At 48.8% G+C, this 21019-nt stretch overlaps 1 protein-coding gene and 1 long non-coding RNA gene across 4 annotated transcripts in view; both read left to right on the forward strand.

The window, feature by feature from the left end:
- PIK3R5 (phosphoinositide-3-kinase regulatory subunit 5) overlaps nt 1–21019 on the forward strand; it is a 73918-nt gene that overhangs the window by 46183 nt on the left and 6716 nt on the right. For all 3 annotated transcript variants that reach the window (XM_040243375.1, XM_040243378.1, XM_040243377.1), the window contains exons 2-8: nt 416–531; nt 2696–2796; nt 5740–5808; nt 6605–6743; nt 17265–17334; nt 19886–20060; nt 20664–20817. In XM_040243375.1, coding sequence (XP_040099309.1) covers nt 429–531; nt 2696–2796; nt 5740–5808; nt 6605–6743; nt 17265–17334; nt 19886–20060; nt 20664–20817 — 811 coding nt within the window. In that variant the 5' untranslated portion in view covers nt 416–428. The remainder of the gene's footprint in view (nt 1–415; nt 532–2695; nt 2797–5739; nt 5809–6604; nt 6744–17264; nt 17335–19885; nt 20061–20663; nt 20818–21019) is intronic.
- Nucleotides 7611–9108, forward strand: LOC120865993. Its single transcript, XR_005721576.1, has 2 exons — nt 7611–8721; nt 8946–9108. It is a non-coding gene; the product is annotated as an uncharacterized LOC120865993 (long non-coding RNA).

Consider the following 21019-nt stretch of genomic DNA (forward strand, 5'->3'; position numbering starts at 1 on the left):
TCAGGAACAGGCTCCCTGCCTGCCCGTCCCTGGGGGCTGGGGGACTCAAGCCTGGAAATTCAGAAGAAAGTCCCCAAGTGATGCTGGTTTTTCCTTTGAGGTCCTCCTGCCCAGCAATGGGGCTGGCCATGTCCCGGGCACTCCCCGGGCTCTTGGAGACACTCACCCCTGCCTGTGGAGCCCACACATATCCACTCCCCTCCTCCCCCGACCCCTCACTTCCCTAGCCTGTGCTGTTGGGTGGCCCGAGTGCCCTGTCTTGCCTCTCTGAGCAGCACGGCCAGGGGCGGTCCAGCCCTGGAGGCAGCCGACTGACGGCACAGAGTGCCCGCTGTCTCCACTGGCTGCCCTGCTCGGCCATGTGCTCCTTGAGCCTGAGGGTCTCCAGACTGACCAGCATCTGTCCCCCATGCAGGCGATGACTCAGGATGCAGCAAGGGGCCACGACATGCACAGAGGACCGCATCCAGCATGCCCTGGAGCGCTGCTTGCATGGGCTCAGCCTCAGCCGCCGCTCCACCTCCTGGTCAGGTAGGTTCACAGGGAGCAGGGGAGGAGGCGCATTGAGGGGCTGCAGGGAACGCTGGGCCGGGCCCGGGCCAGCAGATTCCGGTTCCAACCCTGTCTGCGTGACTCGGACCTCACCTAGGCAGGTGCTCGGCAGCAGGGCACCTGACGGAGAGTTGCCCTGGGTCAGAGGGCTGCCATTTCTCCTCTCCCCCACGCTGTCTTCTTCATCCTCTTCGGGTGCTGGAAGCCTACCTCCCTAAGGTCTGCTTAGACACTCAGCTGCTGATTTCAAAAGAGCAGCTAAGACTCCATGAACAGCCCTCCACAGAATTCTCCCATTTTACCTGATTTCTAGTTCTCTCCAGAGCCTCATCCTTCTCTTGCCCATAAAACAATGGGGAATCTTGGCAGACCTTCAGAAAGTAGGAGTTCTCCATGTCACGTGATCCCCAGGACAGAGAAACGGGGGTATCTATAGACTAGGGCAGTTGTGTCTCCAAGGCTAGTGCCTAACTCTAATGTCTCCTTATGCTCTTAAAGATTTTCCCTATCTCACTTGCCTCCCTAACTACCCTATGAGATAGATATCCATGTACCTTGAATACACCTGGTTTCTTCCTACCTCAGGACCTTTGCACTTGCTGCCTGGTATTTTTCCCTCAGAACTCTGCAGATCTGGCTCCTTCTCATTCGAGTCTCAGCTCACATGTCACCTTCTCAGAGAAGCTTTCCTTGGCCTTTGGAGTTCAGTATATCTGACTTACAGCTGACTCTCATGGGCTGTAGGAACTTGTGCAAGTCCCTTAGCCTCTCAGGACTCAACCTCCTTGCCTGTAAAACGAGAATAATAGTAGCAGGAACCACCTTCCCAAGGAGAGGATGGGAGACTCAATGGAGGTGGCGTATGAAAAGCCTGCCAACTTATAGGTGCAGTTTTTGTTGATCAATTGCTCAGTTGTGTCCTACTCTTCACAACCCCATGGACTGCAGCACAGCAGGCTTTCCTGTCTTTCACTATCTCCTGGAGCTTGCTGAAACTCATGTCTGTTGAGTCAGTCATGCTATCTAACCATCTCATCCTCTGCTGACCCCCTTCTCCTCTTGCCTTCAGTCTTTCCCAGCATCAGGATCTTTTCCAGTGAGTTGGCTCTTTGCATCAGGTGGCCAAATTATTGGAGCATCAGCATCAGTCCTTCCAATGAATATTCAGGATTGATCTTTAGGATTGACTGGTTTGAACTCCTTGTTGTCTAAGGGACTCTCAAGAGTCTTCTCCAGCACCACAATTCAAAAGCATCAATTCTTTGGTGCTCAGCCTTCTTTATGTCCAACTCTCCCATCTGTACATGACTAAAGGTACACAGTAGGTGCTCAATAATGGCAGTTTTCTTCCTTCTGGCCTCCCACCCAGGTTTTAAGGAGACTAAGTTTACAGAATTGAGGGGCCATTGTTAAGTTAAAGAATGCAAAGATGTCTGACTTTGGCAAAAGTTACCAAAACCTGTGACCATAGGAATGCAGCGTCAGGGCCTTCAGAACTTTGGAGGGAGCTCAGACACAAGAGGGGGCCACTTGTGCCTGCATTGCTCTCACCCCCCTATCTCACACACACACAGAGGCCTCCATGACCACCTCTTTAACTTGGGGGTTTACCCTTACTGACTGCAGGGAAGCAGATTGACAAACTAAGAAAAGTCTGGGGAAGTTACAGGGTGACAAAGTGCTAATTGTCACTTTTAAAACAGAAATGAATGGTGCTTCCCCTTCCCAGGCTCCACCACCCGGTAGTCCCGGGAGGTCCCATGGCTATCATAGACACAGCCTCGTGTCCTGAGATGGAGCTTGTGGAGTACCTGTCCTTGTTTCTCCAACTGTCTCTGCTCCTGTCCCCCTTCTCTGCATCTCGGAGGTTGTGGGCAGGCTGATCCTCTCTGGAGGGACAAGGAGCAGAGTCGTGGCCTGTTCCTTGGCCTCTAAGGGGGATCCCAGCCCCTCTGTGTCACTTGAACCTCCTGTCTCCTGGAAGAAGCTTACTATTATCTAGATGGGGCCTGATAGGGTCCATTGTGTTGGTCTAGAATTTTCTGAGACTCTTCCATCAGAAGGTAATGCCCCAGTGCAGCCCCAGGAATGCCCAATTCTCTCCAACCCTGAGCTGACAGATGGCCTCTCCTCCCTTTTCCAGCTGGGTTGTGTCTGAACTGCTGGAGCCTGCAGGAGCTGGTGAGCAGGGACCCAGGCCACTTCCTTATCCTCCTGGAGCAGATCCTGCAGAAGACCCGAGAGGTGAGGGCTCAGCTTGGCTTTGAAGGGTGGCACTGGGCCAGCCTTGTAGAGTCGAGAAATAGGTCCCCACAGGGCTTCCCTGGTAGTTCAGTGGTAAAGAACCCGCCTGACAAAGCAGGAGACGTAAGAGACATGGATTCAGTTGCTGGGTCAGGAAGATCCCCTGGAGGAGGGAATGGCAGCCCACTCCAGTGTTCTGGCCTGGAGAATCCAATGGACAGAGGAGTCTGGCAGGCTACAGTCCATAGGGTCGCACAGAGTCGGACACGACTGAAGTGACTTAGAATGCACGTTCTGAAGGTCAGTTCAAGGGTGCCTGGACTACCAGGGGGCTTGGAGGCACTGGAAGCCTGAGTTCTCTGCTTCAGCGGTGCTTGTGGATCTAAGTCCTCAGGAGAGGGACATCGTTCACTAAGAACGCGTGCTGTGTGAGCCAGGGGCCCAAGTTTACGCTGCTTCTTAAGACAGACAGTGCTTTTATGTCACAGGTGGCGCTAGTGGTAAAGAACTTGCCTGCCAGTGTAGGAGACATAAGAGACGCCAGTTCAGTCCCTGGGTTGGGAAGATCTCTTGGAGAAGGAAACGGCAACCCACTCCAGTACTCTTCCCTGGAGAATTCTATGGACAGAGGAGCCTGGCAGGCTACAGTCTGGGTCACAAAAGAGTTGGACATGACCGAAGTGACTTAGCCCACCCGCTCCTTATAAGTCAAAGGATTGACTACAAAGGAGAGAGGAATCTCTGCCAAATTCCTTTCCTCGAAAAGTCCCATGAGAACAAAAACACAAAAGTGAAAACTGATCTGATTGGAGAAGTAAACCGAGACCTCCTCTAACTGTTCAGTGTGCACACGTGCTCAGTTGCTCACTCAGTTGTGTCCAACTCTTTGCAACCCCATGGACTGCAGCCCGCCAGGCTCCTCTATCCATGGAGATTCTCCAGGCAAGAACACTTTCCTCCTCTAGGGAATCTTCCCAACCCAGGGATTGTACCCACGTCTCCTGCATTGCAAGTGGATTCTTTACCACTGAGCCACCAGGGAAGCCCAACAGTTCAATAAATAGGCTTTCATGACTTAAAGTTGAAGAGTAGGTTTAAAGCTGGTTTGGGCTAGGCTTCCAGAGCAGCCACAAATCCCTACAGAGACTTGCTTTTTTGTAAGAGTTTTCTTTTTTAAGTTTTCCTTTCTTTCTTCTTTCTTTTTTAACACATGACTTCGTTAAAAAACACATGTCTTTCTCAGCTGGTTTTTTGCCTGTAAGAAGAAAGTCTTGGTTCATCAAGACACCCAAGGCCAGTTCTGACACCACCATTTACTTGATGCTTTCCCTGGCCACAAGCAGACCAGCTTAGAAGGGCTAAACCACCTCAAGGCTGCTTATCTTATGAACCCAAATAGGAACAACCACTGTGTAGCAATAGGGGACGATTTTGTATTGGGTTGACCAAAAAGTTCGTGCAGGTTTTTACAGAAAATCCCAAGTGAACTTTTTAACTAACCCAATAGAAGGGGCCAGCTGAGCAGCAGATGTGCTGGACACATAGTCTCTTCAGGGTAAAAGAGAAGGAGAATTCTAAATTTCATCCTGCTGACATCACCGGCCACAGCAGAGGTGGCGTGCCTTTCTCTGCCTCTTCAACCCCCATGAATGCCACAATGAGTGGGGAGACCACTAGCATTTTAACCAAAGAATTCCAAATCATGTGTATATATGTGTGTTTATGATGGAGTGGATGAGCTCTATCAAAGAGATGACTCATAAAAGAAGAAACAGAGCTTGTAAACAATATGGAAAATGTTGCCTCAGTTATAATAAAATAAATGCAAATGAAAACCATAACGACACAGCTTTTGCCTAGCAAATTTGCAAAAACTTTGAAATAACCCTTGCAGGGAAAGGCATGGTGAAACTGGTACTTTCATACATACAAGGTAATATAAATGGCAAATTCTTTGGGAAAGCAGTTTGGCAATATATTTCCAAGATCATAAATATGGTTATAGTCTTTGAACCATTGATTCTACTTCTTGAACTCTGTCACAGATAGATAATCCAAATTATAGGAGTGTGCACAAAAGTTTTCATTGCATGAGTACTTAGAATAGCAATAAATAATTTCCAGTGTATAAAACAAAGCTAATAAATTATGGAGCCTCTACCAGAAGGAGTATTATACAGCTAATAAAAATGATGAATAGTACCCAAGAGTAGAAACAAAATTTAATACATTATAGAATTTTAGGGAGTTCCCTGGTGGCCCACTCGTTAGAACTCAGTGCTTTCACTGTTCTTGCCTGGGTTCATTCCCTGGCTGGGGAGCTAAGATTCTGCAAGTTGCAGGATGTGGCCAAAGAACATGGAAAAAAAATTTTTTTCAACTTTTTTAATCCAGAAAGGAAAAAGTTAACGTTTGTAATTTATGTACATTTTTAAAAAATCCATTAAATTGGGACTTCCCCGGTTAGGACTTTGCCTTCCAATTCAGGGGATTCGGGTTTGATCCCTCATCGGTGAGCTAAGATCCCACATGCCTTGTGACCAAAAAAACAAAACATAAAAAAGAAACCAGAAGTAATAATATTATAACAAATTCAATAAAGACTTTTTAAAAACTCCATAAAATTAAAAGATCAACAACAAACTGGAAAACATATATACAACACAAATAATAGATAACTGTGTAACCAGGAGGGGGATGAAGGTGGTCTTAGAGATGATGTAGAAAGACAGAAATCCATTTATCATACTGTATGTAAAAGACATGAAGTGTAAAAATACACACCCAATGATTACAACTTTGCAAAGGAAAATACATAGAGAAACATGGTGTAGGGAGCGGTAAGTTGAAATATTAGCCGTGGCTAAGGGGGATATTGAGGGATTTTTTTAAGCTTTTATTTTCTAAAAGTTTGAGCCCCTGCCCCTCCTGTCCTCTACACAGGTCCAAGAGAAGGGCACCTATGACCTCCTGGCCCCCCTGGCCTTGCTGTTCTACTCCACTGTCCTCTGTGTAAGTTCCCGGATGGGCCAGCCTTGGGGGCTGCGGGGGAGGGAAGGGAAGAACAGCCTCCTGGCGGGGGGGGGGGGGGGGGGGGCGGTGCGCAGAGCCCTCACAGCTCCGAGGATAAAGGCACAGCGAGAGAAACTGTCCACCGATGACACTGCAGATGGGTGTTACCCCTCTGATGGCTTCAGATGACCATTTGAGAGACCTCCAGTAACTCCCCATAGACACCATCGTGTCGGGACTATCTGGGGACCCACGGAAGGGATGCAGTCACAGCCTGGTCCCAGTCACAGACAGGTTCTGCTGAGATGTGGTGTCTCCTCCTTTTGTACCCCAGTGGTCAGTTCCCCCAATTCGGTCACCCCCTGTTCACCAGACCAGTGGCGCCAGATGACTCCATGTACATTGAGTCAGTCCACTTCAAAGAATAAACATTTGCCTCTCATGAGGATATTTAAATAAAGACGATTTAGCCCTGAAGACCATTCCATGGCTGCAGTGGCCCCATTTACGATGACCTCCAAGGGGACAGCTTTTCAGAATTTGGTAAATTGTTTTGTTTGGTGAAAGCCAGGCCCCTGTCTTAGAGACATCCTTGGGCACCATCTCACCTGGCCGTCTGTAACTCACTTCTTGTGGGTAACTTTCCATTCTGCCCGCCTTCTCCCTGGGACACACTGCTGCCAGGAAAAGTGTGCCCTGTGTGGAACATTCCAGAAAGAAGCCAGGTCTGCCCTGGAACATCAGTGAACTTTTTCTCACCCGGACTTCTCTGACTGCTGCTCCCTCTCCACCCCAGACACCACACTTCCCGCCAGACTCAGACCTCCTTCTGAAAGCATCCAGAACCTACCACCGATTCCTGACCTGGCCCGTACCTTACTGCAGCATCTGCCAGGAACTGCTCACCTTCATCGATGCTGAACTGAAGGCCCCAGGTGAGTATGGAGGCGGCCAGCACGTGGGGCAGGGGCCCTACAGGTCAGGAGATTTCCCGCCCTTCTGAAACTGGGCTAGGACCCTCCTCACCTCACATCCCTCACCTTATCTCTGTCCATGGCCCGCCTCACAACCTTGGAGTCCCTCTTCATACGGCACTCATGTTCCACGTCTACATCAACACCAGAAGACTGAAAGCTGTGAACACCAGCAGAAACTCCAGGAGGAATTCTCAGGGGGAGCTGAGCAGAGGTTCAGGTTAAGGAGACCCCATCTCATGGCTTGTGCCTCTGCTCTGATTTGCCAAGAGACTGGTCTTCGAGGTTGCCCAGGTCAGACAGAGAAGCCGCCACAGTGTTGACGGCTTGTTTGTTCTCTCTACCCCAGAGCAGATAGGGGGATATATGTTTGATGGACTAGGTTCTGGCCAGGGAAGGTGGCTGGTCCAGGAATGAATAGGCAGACGGACACCATGACAGTATGGGCGAGTGGCACTCAGGGTCCCTCAGAGACTGCAGGTGCCATAACACGGGGGTCCCCACCCTCCAGGATTTAATGCCTGGTGATTCGAGGTGGAGCTGACGCAATAATAATGGAAATAGAGCACGCAGTAAGTGTAATATGCTTGAATTGTCCTGAAACCATCCCCCCGCAATCTGTGGAAAAATTGTCTGCCATGAGACCGGTCCCTGGTGCCAAAAAATGGTAGAAAAGGGAAAGTGTTAGTCCCTCAGTCATGTCCAACTCTATACGACCCCATGGACTGTAGCCTGCCAGGCTCCTCTGTCCAGGGCATTCTCCAGGCAAGAATACTGGAACGGGTTGCCATTCCTTTCTCCAGGGGATCATCCCAACCCAGGGATTGAACTGAGGTCTCCTGCATTTCAGGCAGATTCTCTACCATCTGAGCCACCAGGGAAGTTCAAAAAGAGTTGGGACTTTCACCAACATGGAAACAAGGTCTAACAAAGCTATTGTAAGAGCAAGAAAAATGTAATCAAGTACAATTTACTGACAGGTGGCCCCTCATTTGAGTAATTCCTCATATCAGTGGCTCAAAGGAATAGTCACTTAAACATCCTAGTAGATGCCTCTGAAACATTTGATAAAATTCAGTATCTATTCTGAATAAAAATATCCCGGTTTAAAAAAAAAATTCAACATCCATATTCCTGATATTCAAAGCCCCTCCAATATGTGGAAACTACTAATATATGGGAGGGTCCTTAATAAGGTAACAACCCATAGTGAAATACTAGAAGCATTTCTGTTATTAACAGCCTTCCTCTTTGTGCTTATATGATTTTGCCTATGCAAAAAGACAAAAGTAAGGAATATTTCCTCTTCCAGAGAAGATAAAATTTTAATTTCACAGAGTTGAAAGAACTGGTTATCTGTCAAGACTGTGAGACTCACCCAAAGCAATGTCAAACTAATAATCAGGGAGCTAAGAGCTTTTTCGTATAATAGCATCAACTCGTAAGAAAACATAATGGGGAAAAATAATTTACAATAGCAACTAAAAATATAAAGTAAATAAAGAAATGTGAATAACCTACACAGAGACAGCAAACTTTACTGAAGGATGAAGAATTTAAGAGACTTTGTTGGATTGAATCAATATTGTAATAATATCCAGTATTATGGAAATAAATGTAACCGTGATAAAAAATACCAGTATCTTTAAAATTTTGACAAAATAAAGTCTACTGAACAGAATAAATGCTCTACAGTGGCATTTATTATCTATTTATTTATATATTCTTAGGGAAAAGTAAGAAAGGAATATTTCTCTACTAGGTCTTTAAAAGTACTGTAAGGCTATGGCTATTAAAATAGTACAGTGTTGGTATAAGAATGGATAAATTAATGGGATGAAATAGAATGTCTCAGAACAGATTAAGTGTATAAAAATGTATTATATGACAAAGAAGCATCCACAAGTCAGTAATGAAAAAATTGGTCATTTAATAAATGGTATTAGGGTAATTGACAGACTGAGAATTGGACAAGTTAAAATTCTATCTCAAAAAGCATTGAGTGCTAATGCAAGCATAAAAATATCTTTCAGATGGATTAAATGTTTAAGTGTGGAAATCAAGACCATGAAAGTAATGAAAAAAAAAAAAAAGGTTATATGAGCCTGGAGTGGAGAACAGATGGCAAATGTGTCCCCCCACCCAAGGCACAAATAATAAAAGGCTGACAGATTTGAGAGCATGAAATTAAAGCTTCTCTATGGCAGAACCTACCATAAATGGAAAGTAAATAAGCAACTAAGAAAAATATTTGCAGCGAACAATATATCAAGCCCATGAAGAGTTCTTTTGTTAATTGAAAAAATAAGCAAACACACCAATGGAAGTATCAATACAAGGATATGATTCAAGCACATCCAGAAAGAACCATTAACAGCAGAGCAACACCCCTCCAGAATATTTACCCTCACTAGTAGTAAAGAAAATGCAGAACTAAATAGTGAAGACACCTTTTTCCCCCTATCAAATTGGTAAACCTAAAAATAGAACAAAATACCAGTGTTGCTTAGGAAGTGGGGTGGGAGGGTGTTCTCTAAAGCATTAAAAGTAATTATCTTTTCACCCAGAAATTCCATTCCTAGAAGTTTATAACCTGATGAATAATTATGGCTGTGCAAAGGTTTAGCTACAAAGGTATTCATTGCTGCATTCTTTTTAATAATCTGCCAATTCCAAAAAACTTAAATATTGTACATATTAATAGTTGAATATATTGTACCAGAGTCATTTGGTGGAATCCTACTCAGTCATTTAAAATGAGGTCATAGGGCTTCCCTGATGGCTCAGTGGTTAAGAATCCGCCTGCCAATGCAGGAAACGGGTTTGACCCCTGATCTGGAAAGATCGCATTCTGTGGAACAACTAAACCTGTGCAGCACAACCACTGAGCCTGTGCTCTAGAGCCAGGGAACTGCAACTACTGAAGCCCATGCTCTGCAACAAGAGGAGCCACCACAATGAGAAGCTAACGCAGCGCCACTTGAGAGTAGCTCCTGCTTGCTGCAACTAGAAAAAGCCAGAGTAGCAACAAAGACCCAGCATAGCCAAAAATAAGTAACTAAGTAAAATGATATCATAGAAATAAGGTTACTGAGATGAAAAGACGTTTAGTGACTTGTTGAGTGAAAAAGCAGGCCCCCAAATACTATGTGTGTCGTAGTCCCATTTTTTGTTTTATTCTTTTAAATCTGTATATGCCCCAGGCTCTGTTTAGTACCCAGAGTATCTAAGTGTCTGATCATGGGCATTAAATACACACAGAACAGATGTGCTGAATCTTATTCCCTAGTAATTAATGGACCCTAGAAAGCTCCAGACTGAAGCTTTATATGAAAAGTGCTTTGGAGAAATTTATGACTTCCCTTCCCAATTGATCATCTGATTTGTCTGCGCCCAGCCAATGAGGTTGGGCTTGATTCCACCACAGAGCTTCCCTGGTGGCTCAGACAGTAAAGCGTCTGCGTGCAATGCAGACAGACCTGGATTCGATCCCTGGGTGGGGAAGATCCCCTGGAGAAGGAAATGGCAACCCACTCCAGTATTCTCGCCTGGAAAATCCCATGGACCTAGGAGCCTGGCAGGTTACAGCCCATCGGGTCAGAGTTGGACAGACTAAGCGACTTCAGTCACAGCCAATCAGGGGCTTCCTAGGTGGTGCCAGCGGTAAAGAACCCGCCTGCTAATGCAGGAGATGTAAGAGAAGCGGGGTTCTATCCCTCCTTTGGGATTATCCCCTGGAGGAGGGCATGGAAACCCATTCCAGTATTCATGTCTGAAGAATCCCATGGACAGAATAGCCTAGAGCCTGTCAGGCTACAGTCCATAGGGTCACCAAGAGTCTGACCCCACTGAGGCAACTTAGCACATAACACAATCACCTTATCCGTCTGCCCAACCAATCAGCTAATCTATCTTCCTCCAACCTATCAGCTGATCTGTCTGCCCAACCAATCAGCTGCCGTTACAGTCTCTAAGGGCCTGGATAGGTACAGGCTAGGTGTCCTTCAGTCAAAAGCTCCGCACTGCATGAGCTTCACTTCCTGGTAGAGGCTTGCATGGAAGAATCAAGAAATCAGGGAGGCTCTCAAGAGAATGGTTGGACAAAGGCAGGTGCTGAGGCACGTGATAAATAGACAAGTAGGCCAACCTCGCTTTCCAAGGCCCCCTAAATGAACAAACCAATTTAATCTCTTCCATTCCCTTCCTCCTCACTATCCCCCCAAACAAACAGATCTAGATTGCTTCTGGGCTTCTTGGTGGTGACCAGAATTCCTTTAATGAGAAGGCAAAGCTTTTCTTCTTTTCTGTAACAGGACAGAAAGGATTTAAAATGCAAATGTCTTGGTAGGACCTTCAGTCTCTGCCTAAGATCTAAATGACATTCTTTTTGAAATGGGTCCGGGGGAGGGCTGTCACCTGCTTGCAGGGAGACCGCTTCCCAATTTCAAGTGGAACCAGCTGGCTGCCCTCTTGCCGCCCGCACGCTATGGCTTGAGATGTTTTTGTGGGCAACTGAGCAGGAACTCAGCTCCCAGCAGCCCCCAGTGAACAGATGTGGAGCTGAGAGGCGGGCTGTGGGGAGGCCCAGACAGTGGGACTCGGGTTCTACTGGGGAGAGGAGAGCCAAGCAGAGCAGCAGCTGGAGATGGAAATGGAGTGAGTCTTTGAACTTAGAGCAGTGAGGGCTCGTGGAACCCTCCACTCACTGCTGAGGGTCTTTCTCTGGATCTTGCCCCTGGGAGCATATGAGGGCTCAGGTATGCTGGGGACCAAGCAAGTGCTGGAGGGGGATGCTCAGGCCAGGCTGCCCATGCCAGCAACGCCTCCTCTTCCAGGGGAAGCAGAACCGAAATAGGAAACCGTTTGCTCTTGCCAGACAATCCTTTTCAAACAGTTAAAAAGCCTCAAACTCAAACAGATGCATAGTGAGCCTGTGTCAAAGACGCATTCCAACTCTTACTGAGGGAACTAGCCAGGAAGGTGGGAGAGGCAGTTTAAAGAAGGGTATCAGAAACTGAAATTAATTTTTCATCTAAGCCACGAAAAGATGGCAGAATTAGATACAAAATTAGTCAACATCATTTAGGGGAATGAAACATCATACAGTGGGGAGAAAATCCTTTGACATTATCTTTTTTAAAAAATGTTTTATTGGAAGATAATTGCTTTACAGTATTGTGCTGGCTTCCGCCATACATCATCATGAATCAGCCACAGGGATACATGTGTCCCCTCCCCCTTGAACCTCCCTCCCACCTCCCATTCCATCCCACTCCTCTAGGTCGTCTGTCACAGAGCACTGGATTGAGCGCCCCGTGTCACACAGCAAATTCCCACTGGCTATCTATTTCACATATAGTATATATTTCCATGTAATGTATATATTTCCATGCTACTCTCTCCATTTGTCCTTCCCTTTTCTTCCCACACCGTTTCCACAAGTCTGTTCTCTGTGTCTGCATCTCCACTGATGCCCTGCAGATAGGTTCATCAGTGCCATCTTTCTGGATTTCATTCAGTTCAGTTCAGTCGCTCAGTCGTGTCCGACTCTTTGCGACCCCGTGAACCGCAGCACGCCAGGCCTCCCTGTCCATCACCAACTCCTGGAGTCCACCCAAATCCATGTCTCTTGAGTCAGTGATGCCATCTAACCATCTCATCCTCTGTCCCCTTCTCCTGCCCTCAATCTTTCCCAGCATCAGGGTCTTTTCCAATGAATCAGTTCCAATGAGTCAGGTGGCCAAAGTATTGGAGTTTCAGCTTCAACATCAGTCCTTCCAATGAACACCCAGGACTGATCTCCTTTAGGATGGACTGGTTGGATCTCCTAGATTCCATACACACACGTTAATATATAATATTTGTCTTTCTCTTTCTGACTGACTTCACTCTGTACAACAAGCTCTAGGTTCATCCACCTCATTAGGACTGACTCAAATGTGTTCTTTTATATAGCTGAGTAATATTCCATTGTATTTATGTACCACAATTCCTGTATCAGTTCATCTGTTGATGGACATCTAGGTTGCTTCCATGACATTATCTTTTATAGTGAACAAAAAGCACTCATCTCACATCCACAAGAAAGCCTCTAATTTCATAGAACCTGACCCCTCATTAATATTAATAGCAAGTAGTAAATTCAACCACATTAGCTTCTTCTCCTTAACCCTTAGGTGGGCTAGTTAGAAAGTGCTATGCGGTACTATGCTAACTCACTTCAGTCGTGTCTGACTGTGCCACCCTATGGACTATAACCCACCAGGCACCTCTGTCCACAGGATTCTCCAGGCAAGAATACTGGAGTGAGTTGCCCTATCCTTCTCCAGAGGATCTTCCTGACCCAGGGAGTGAACCAATGTCTCCTATGGCTCTCACATTGTAGGCGGATTCTTTACCACTGAGCCACCGGGGAAGTCCAGTTAGGAAGTGCTTTGGTGTAATTTGGTAAAGGCAGGTGGGTAATAGTTTTGCCTCACTGCTGAGTGGCTCCACCCCCAGTAACCCAGCTGAGGGAGGCAGTAGGGGGAAGGGGAGAACAGGCACTGAGCTCTGTGTGGGAGGCTGAGCCTGCATCACTTGGTGGTTACCAGTACTTGGTACAAGACCATCTTGGGGTCCTTACAACCCTGGAGCTGTGGGGCCTTTGGCAAGACATTTCACGTCATAGGAGCTTCAATTTCCTCATCTGTAAAATGGGAGGATAGTTGTGTCTCCCTCTCAGCAGTCTGCGAGGATAATGCTGGCCTACTTTGATTTCCCGTTGCTGGGGGCAGGAGGGTTCAGAGTGGTCTTATCTTAGTAGGTGGATCCTGGCAAGGTCACAGGGAGAAGATGACAGGGACTTGGTGAGCTGGGCCCTCCACCCATGCACCCTTGTGGAGTCAGTTGCCATGGAGATGAGTGAAACAGTTTATCCCACTTTGATGTGGCTGGGTGGCAGAGGAAGTGGGCAGGTTATCAAGCCTGCGGACCTCCCACTTCTTCCTGACTCCACCCCCGCCATAGGGTCACCCACTGCCTCCATCTGGGTGGCAGGAAGCCTCACGTCAGTACTTCCGGGTCCCACCCACCACAGCCCCCTTGGGTTCAGCCCACATGTTTGTTGAGTATTTACTCTGTGCCTGCCTGGCTGTGCAGAACACAGCACTTGCCTGCTGAGAGTTGGTCTGTCATCCTGATGGGGGACAGTGGGCATCATATGTGTGAGTCACGCCTCAGTTTTCAAAGCACCCAGACCTCCACGATTGCATCACCCAGCCTACAGCCCTGCAGAGTATGACGGAAAAGCAGCATTGCTCCTATTTTGTGGATGAGACAACTAGACTCAGAAAAGTTTGATGATTCTTGCTTTAGCTATAAAGTCAAATGTGAGAGCAGGAACATGGGCTTTTGGATAACAAAGAACTCTGCCCTGTCACTTATTAGCTGATGACGTTGGACAGGTTACAGAAGCTCTCTAAGACTCCTGATCAAAAGTAGGACTGTGTTCATAGCAGCTGTGTTTACAGTAGCCAAGACACGGAAGCAACCTAAGTGCCCATCAACAGATGAACGGATAAAGGAGATGCGTGTGTGTGTGTGTGAGTGTGTGCGTGCATGTGAGAGGGTTCCATGGCTGCTGTCCAAGGGACCCCAGAAGGAAGGAAAGCATAAGAGGAAGCCAGTAGCCAGGAGTGTTCGTGTCGGGGTACAATGTGGGTCAGGAGGAGGAAGCCAGGATCATGTCCTGGGACAGCGGTGCGGCTAAGGCTGAGCCTCCCCTGCCTCGTGTCAGCCCTGGGGACTCTCTGCCTCACAATGACCAGGCACCTCGTCGTGTCCTCAGCATGGATGTTCCATAAGAATGTCATTAACGTGGTGCCAGTTCCTACTTGGTGACACCAGCAGTGATTGTCACTCAGGCTCTGTCTTCTTTGTCAGCTGTCCTATGCAGAATGGCCATTTCCAGTTATCACTTTAGAAAAGGGAAAGGGATGGTGGAGGGATAATTTAGGAGTTTGGGATTAACAGTTACACACCACTATATATAAAACAGATAAACAGCAAGGACCTACTGTGTAGCACAGGGGACCATATTCAATACCTTGTAATAACCTATAATGGAAAAAACCTGAAAAAAAATATATAAAGCTGAATCACTTTGCTGTACACATAAAACTGACTTAGTGTTGTAAATCAACTATGCTGCTAAGTCGCTTCAGTCGTGTCCGACTCTGTGCGACCCCATAGACGGCAGTCCACCAGGCTCCTCCGTCCCTGGGACTCTTCAGGCAAGAACACTGGAGTGGGTTGCCATTTCCTTCTCCAAAAATCAACTATACTTCAATCAATCAAAAATAAATAAATTTTAAAAAATAAAAAGAAGGGAAGCTCAGTTGGGTTAACAAAGCTCAGTTATGAGGGCACTCCTGTGCCTGGACAAGGCATTTGCACTTCACCATGGCCGCCCACCATCAGCTCCCACTCACCAGGACACATCCCTTGCCCATATGGGGGGACCCTTTTGATTTCCTACATGTTAAGACCAGACACAGAACCACTTAGGTGGGTTTTTTTGTCCAGCCCTTGAGCCAGTTTTGGTCTAAGTAAGACCGTTTCAGAAAGTTGTTCGTGTCTGCTGAGTTGCCCAGGGAAGACAGGTAAAGGTCAAAGAGGAGAGAAGCACCCATTGCCATGAGGCTCCCCAATAAGTGAAGGTTCTTTATCAAGAGAAGCCAAGGAAGGGGATTTGATGGGTGTCTTTGGGGGAGGGGTAGAGAGTTTCAGCTGATGCTTTTGGAATCTGGGCTCTTCAGCACTTGCCAATCACTCTGGAAACAGCACCCACTAACAGAACATCATCAGCCAACAGCAGCTCCCAGCTAATGATGCCATAATTCCCAAATGTGATTGTTTGTTGTTTACTCACTAAGTCGTGTCCGACTTTTTGCAACCCCATGGACTGTAACCCGCCAGGCTTCACTGTCCATGGGATTTGCCAGGCAAGAATACTGGAGTGCGTTGCCATTTCCTTCTCCAGGGGATCTTCCTGACTCAGGGATTGAACCCATGTCTCCTTCTTTGGCAGGCATTGGCAGGTGGATTCTTTACCGCTGAGCTACCAGGAAAGCCCCTAAGATGAGCAGGTGGAGAAACAGGAGGTTAGAGAATGCTCCTTGTCCTGTAGACTAAAGAGAACAGCAGGCTTCAAGGATAAAGTGGCCCTCCTGGACGGTGGCCCCAGCCTGGCCTGAGTCTACAGGGGCAGAACAGGGTGGCGGGGGTGTGGCATGACAGATCAATGGGGTGTGGGTTGCCTGTTAAGAACACTACATGGTATTTAAAATAGAAGTGTGGACAGATCAAGAGAAGACTTTGATGTCTGTGTGTTTTGGAGTCTGGGAGACTGGGGGGCAGGGAAACATGGGTGGCCAGCGACATTGTTGAGGTTGAAGGGGCAAAGAGGGGACTTTTCTCTGTCATGTCTATAGGCGGCCACTAGGTGGCGTCCTGAGTCCTGATAGTCATCATCTCTGTTTCAGGGACTTGCCTGTCGAAGTAGATATAACATTAACATCTAAACATGTGACAGTTACATAAAAGACACATCAAACAAAAGGCACCAAAATCAAAGAAATCAGGTCTCAAGTTGGAATAGCACAAATTGGAAATGTTTGACCACTTACGAAACAAAAGTCACAGCCCTCGGCTTACAGCCGTCTCTAACCCCAGTCGTGGCTTTGACTCCCCCAGGAGGCTGCCTTCTGCTCCAAACTCTCACCCAGTACACGCCCAGCAGGGTCCCTGTGAGGCTGTCCAAACCCTAATGAGGGGGACTGCCTGCCCCCACCCTCTGCAGCCGAATCCCAGCCCCCTCGGTGAGAAGAACCAGGTGTTGCGGAGTCTCCTCACCGTGGTTGACACGGCACCGAGTACCTACTTTCCAGCTACAGAACTAAGCTTCAGGGGAAAAGGGAAACCTTGGCTTGTTTCTTCTCATCATCTTTGAATCAGGGGAGATGGAGAGATGGATGATACCATAAAGGAAGGCTAGGATGGGACCCGTGGTGCAGACTCAGCCGCAGAGGAGGACAACGCCGGGCAGGACCGCAGGATACTGAGGGTCCCCCGAGGCAGGGCCGGGATGCTGAGGGAAGGCTGGGGGGCTGCTGGGGCTACGGCTGGGCTGCAGGAGGACACCGGGACCTGGAGAGGTGGCAGAATTGGTGCCAGGTGGGCAGCGGGAGGCCACTTCGGGGTCCCTACTCTCCTCCCTGGGTGCCCTGCCCCTCAGTCCCTAAAGAGTGAAGCTTTGTGGGTTGGCACGGAGGGGGCTGGAAGTCAGACTGTTAGAGGGCCTGGAGGCCAGCGGTCTAATCTTCCCCGTGTTCTGACCTTCATCTGGGAACTCCCAGTGCCAGCACCTCCAAGGAGCAGGGCCATGACTGATGAAGGAACAGGTAAATTCATGAACTGCTCTTTTGGGTTTTTTGGCCACAGGAATCTCCTATCAGCGACTGGTGAGGGCCGAGCAGGGCCTGTCCACTAGGAGTCACCGCAGCTCCACTGTGTGAGTGCTCTTGGGGGGAAGGAATGGCAGGGCGGGGGGCAGGGGGTGTGATGTTTTGCGCACTGGCTCATTTTTCTGGGCTAAGGGTCTTTCATCAGATTCCTAAATGGGTCTGAGACTTTAAAACAAAAAACAAAAATTACCTGCTTTGGTTATGCTGAACAAGCACACGTTACCTTTCTTTAACCCTACTTTTCAGATGAGGAAGCCAAAGGTCAGAGAGGGCAAGTAACTTCCCCCAGGTCACACAGCTAGTAAAAGTCTGAGCCAGGATTTGAGCCTCAGTCTTACTCAAAAGCCCAGGCTCTTTGCATAATGTCTTTCTGCCTGTCAGTAAAACGGGGTTTTCCAAACTTTCCTGACCAAGACCCATAATTTAAAAATGTATTTTATATGAAAACCTGATACACACACATAGAGCTGAGACAAGTTTTAGGAAAGAAAAGTCACCTTCTCCCAAGCATGTTCTAGTTCAATTTCATTTCAAAGCAAGTTCTGGTTAGGACTTCCTGAGCTGATTTCATTACCCACGGCCTGCAGCTGGAAAAGCATTTGAGAGGAAACCTCTATTCTGTGGGCCCTCCAGCAAGCCTCCAAGCACATGGGTGCCTGGAGACCCCAGCCTCCACTGGCTCAGAAATTCCAGTCACCCCAGCCCCTTCCCATCCTCAGTCCCAGGGGTTCACAGCACATTTACTGAGCAGATATCATTTGAGTTCCTTCTTGGTAAAAACAAACAGAAAAGCAAGTGGTAGATTTTGAGAGAGAGAGAAAGGACAGAAAAAACGTCTGGTAAAGAAAGGTTGGTTAATAAGCAAGCAGAATTCCGCCAGCGGGGCTGAGGCAGGTGGATGATGGATAATCACCAACAGCTTCAAGGCACTTCCTGAACCCCAGGTAGTGCTGCAGGCGTCCCTCCATCATCCAGTCCTGTTAAGTAAGCCTGTGAGAGAGGTATGCTTTAGATCCAGGAACTGAGGCACAGAGAGAGGTTCATAGAAAGAGCTCACCGGGCAAGTCATTCTCACTTTGGTTAACAAGCCTGCAGAGGAGGTGCAAGTGGTGAGGCCTTGGGGTGGCTGGCCCGGTCATGTGTAGAGTGGTGCTTAATGCATGTCCATGAGGGGATGATCCAGCAGTCAGTAAAGGAGGATGACTCAGTGGGGGACTACTTACTTGAGCCTGATCCCTTTTTCTTACAAACAGAGAAATCAAAATGAGTTTCTCCCTAAACCCGGGGGAATCTGACACAGCCCCATCCCGTCCCTGAGTTCTGACCCCCGGGCCTGCTCTGGGACAGTCGTCCACAGACACTGGCAGAAGGGCCACCGGCCTGGTGCTTCTTTGTGCTGTGTTTAAACACTGCAGGGCTTGTGAGGGAACAAGCGTGAGCAGTTCACACTAACAGCCTTCACAGGAATACCGCTGCTATGGCTGGTGTGTGCTCAGTCCTTCAGGCGTGTCCGACTCTTTGTGATACTGTGCACTGTAGCCTGCCAGGCTCCTCTACCTATGGGATTTTTCCACGCAAGAATACTGGAGTGGAGTACTTTAGAGAAAACCCAGTGATTGGGGGTTGTCGTGGCTGAAGTTCAAACAGTCATGTGTTAACTGAGTGATTGATCCTTGAGGTTCATGATTCTCTTAATATTTGGGTATGTTCAAAATGTCCATAATGCAGACATTTAAACACTGGCATCAGGAGGGAACCCAGGGGCCGATCTCACCTCCTGAGATGGACCACATTCTGCCGGTGGGATGTGTATCTTTCTCAATATATCTACTTTCTGAGTGCTTTCACTCAAAAAAATAAAAATAAAAAAGAGTCCGGGGGAAGGAAGGTGGGGGTTGGTGACGATGCATGCTCCCTCCACCAGCCCAGTGCTGGCCTTCATGATGGCTTTGGTGGTCCGGTTTCTGAGATTCCGAGCTCCCAGTGCAGGGGCCCAGGTTCAATCCCTAGTCAGAGAACTAGATCCCACATGGAGCCAAATAAATAATTTTTTTTTTTTTAAAAAAAAGAAAGGGCACCCTCTGCCAGAAGAGGAGTTAGATGCAGCCCTGACTTGCTCCCCTTCCTCCTAGCAGAAGCCACCTCACACCCGACCCTTGACTTGAGGAGCACACGGGCTGAAATTTCAGGCCACATCTCACAGCATGTGGTTGCCTTGCTGCCCCCCTCCCCAAAATGATCACCTGGCCTCCAGTCACCTCTCCTAAAATAGAATCCTTTATTGTGTCATTTTGTATCTGTTCAGATGTCTTGTAGGAAAATTTTTTATTAAAAAAAAAAGAAGGTAGAATTTATCTGTGGAAATGAAGTTCAGTTTTTAAAAGGTCTTTGTAAAGACCAGCTGAAAACTGGTCAAAAGTAGGTGGTAAGGTTTCCCGTTGGAACTGGGACCCCCAAGGCACCAGCTCTGCCCTGACCTCAGGTCCCGCCTGGGCTGTGAGAAGGCCTGGGTGTCAGAGGGGCCGACCCCAGCCCGAGTGGACTCTATGGCGGCCCCACCCCTGTCGCCAGTGCCCATGGCCGGTCCTCTGTCCCCAGCACTGTGCTCTTGCTGAACCCATTGGAGGTGCAGGCCGAGTTCCTCGCCGTGGCCAACCAGCTGAGCACGCCCGGGCCCTCACCGCACAGCACCTACACCACCCTGCTCCTGCACGCCTTCCAGGCCACCTTTGGGCCCCACTGCGACCTGCCGGGTTTGCACTGCAGGCTGCAGGTATGTGCCTGGGGCCCTGGGCTCAGCAGCGCCCCCTCCCGGCAGAGGTTCTCTCTACAAAGACAGGGTCCGCCCTGGGCTCAGCAGCGCCCCCTCCCGGCAGAAGTTCTCACTGCTCCTTTTGGAGCCCACCCGGGTACACTGGCCCCCCCTCACTTTGAGTGAAGTCGCTGGAGCACTGACCTCGTTGAGAGGTCTCTGTTCTGCTCGTTCCTAACCTGGGTGGGTGGAACCGGGACCGAGGGACTGAACGCAGCCTCCGAGGGCGGCGTGAGCTGGGTGGCACAGGCGTGAGCTTTACAGTGAACCTGGCACCCTGGTGTCTAGGCTGAGCTCTGGGACCTGCCGGCTGTGTGGCTCCCCCTCCCTGAGCACTGACATTCCGCCCCCTCCTGCCCCAGCTCTGCAAGGCTCTGGGCCTTTCTTTCTGACCATTTCTGGAGAAAGGGGACTGAAGGGGGGCCTAGCTCGGTGGTCATTCGTGGGTGGAGGCAGGCAACGAGGCCAGGGAGAGACAGGTCACTGGGAGTTTGAGAAGTTGGGCAGCCAGGCCAAGGTTCATGGGCAAGTCTGCCTACCTCCCTCCCCTACCCTGGCTTTCAGTCCAAGACCCTGGCCGAGCTTGAGGACATCTTCACGGAGACGGCAGAGGCCCAGGAACTGGCATCCGGCATCGGGGATGCTGCCGAGGCCCGCCGGTGGCTCAGGACCAAGCTGCAGGCAGTGGGAGAGAAAGCCGGCTTCCCTGGTGTCCTAGGTGAGGCTCTGGGGATAAGGCCCCATCCCCCCGTGGCTCCATAGCTGCCCAGGCAAGCAGCCCAGCTGGGCCTGCTCCGTATAATCATTCAGAGACCCAGATTCTCCAGCACCTCCTGCTCTGCCATCCTGAGGGCACGGTTCCTCTCTGCAGAGTTAGGGTTCGGCTGCAGATTGCCACAGGGGTGGTGGTGGGAGGAGGA

Source organism: Oryx dammah, unplaced genomic scaffold (genome assembly GCF_014754425.2).
Source record: "Oryx dammah isolate SB20612 unplaced genomic scaffold, SCBI_Odam_1.1 HiC_scaffold_8, whole genome shotgun sequence".
Classification (NCBI taxonomy): Eukaryota; Metazoa; Chordata; class Mammalia; order Artiodactyla; family Bovidae; genus Oryx; species Oryx dammah.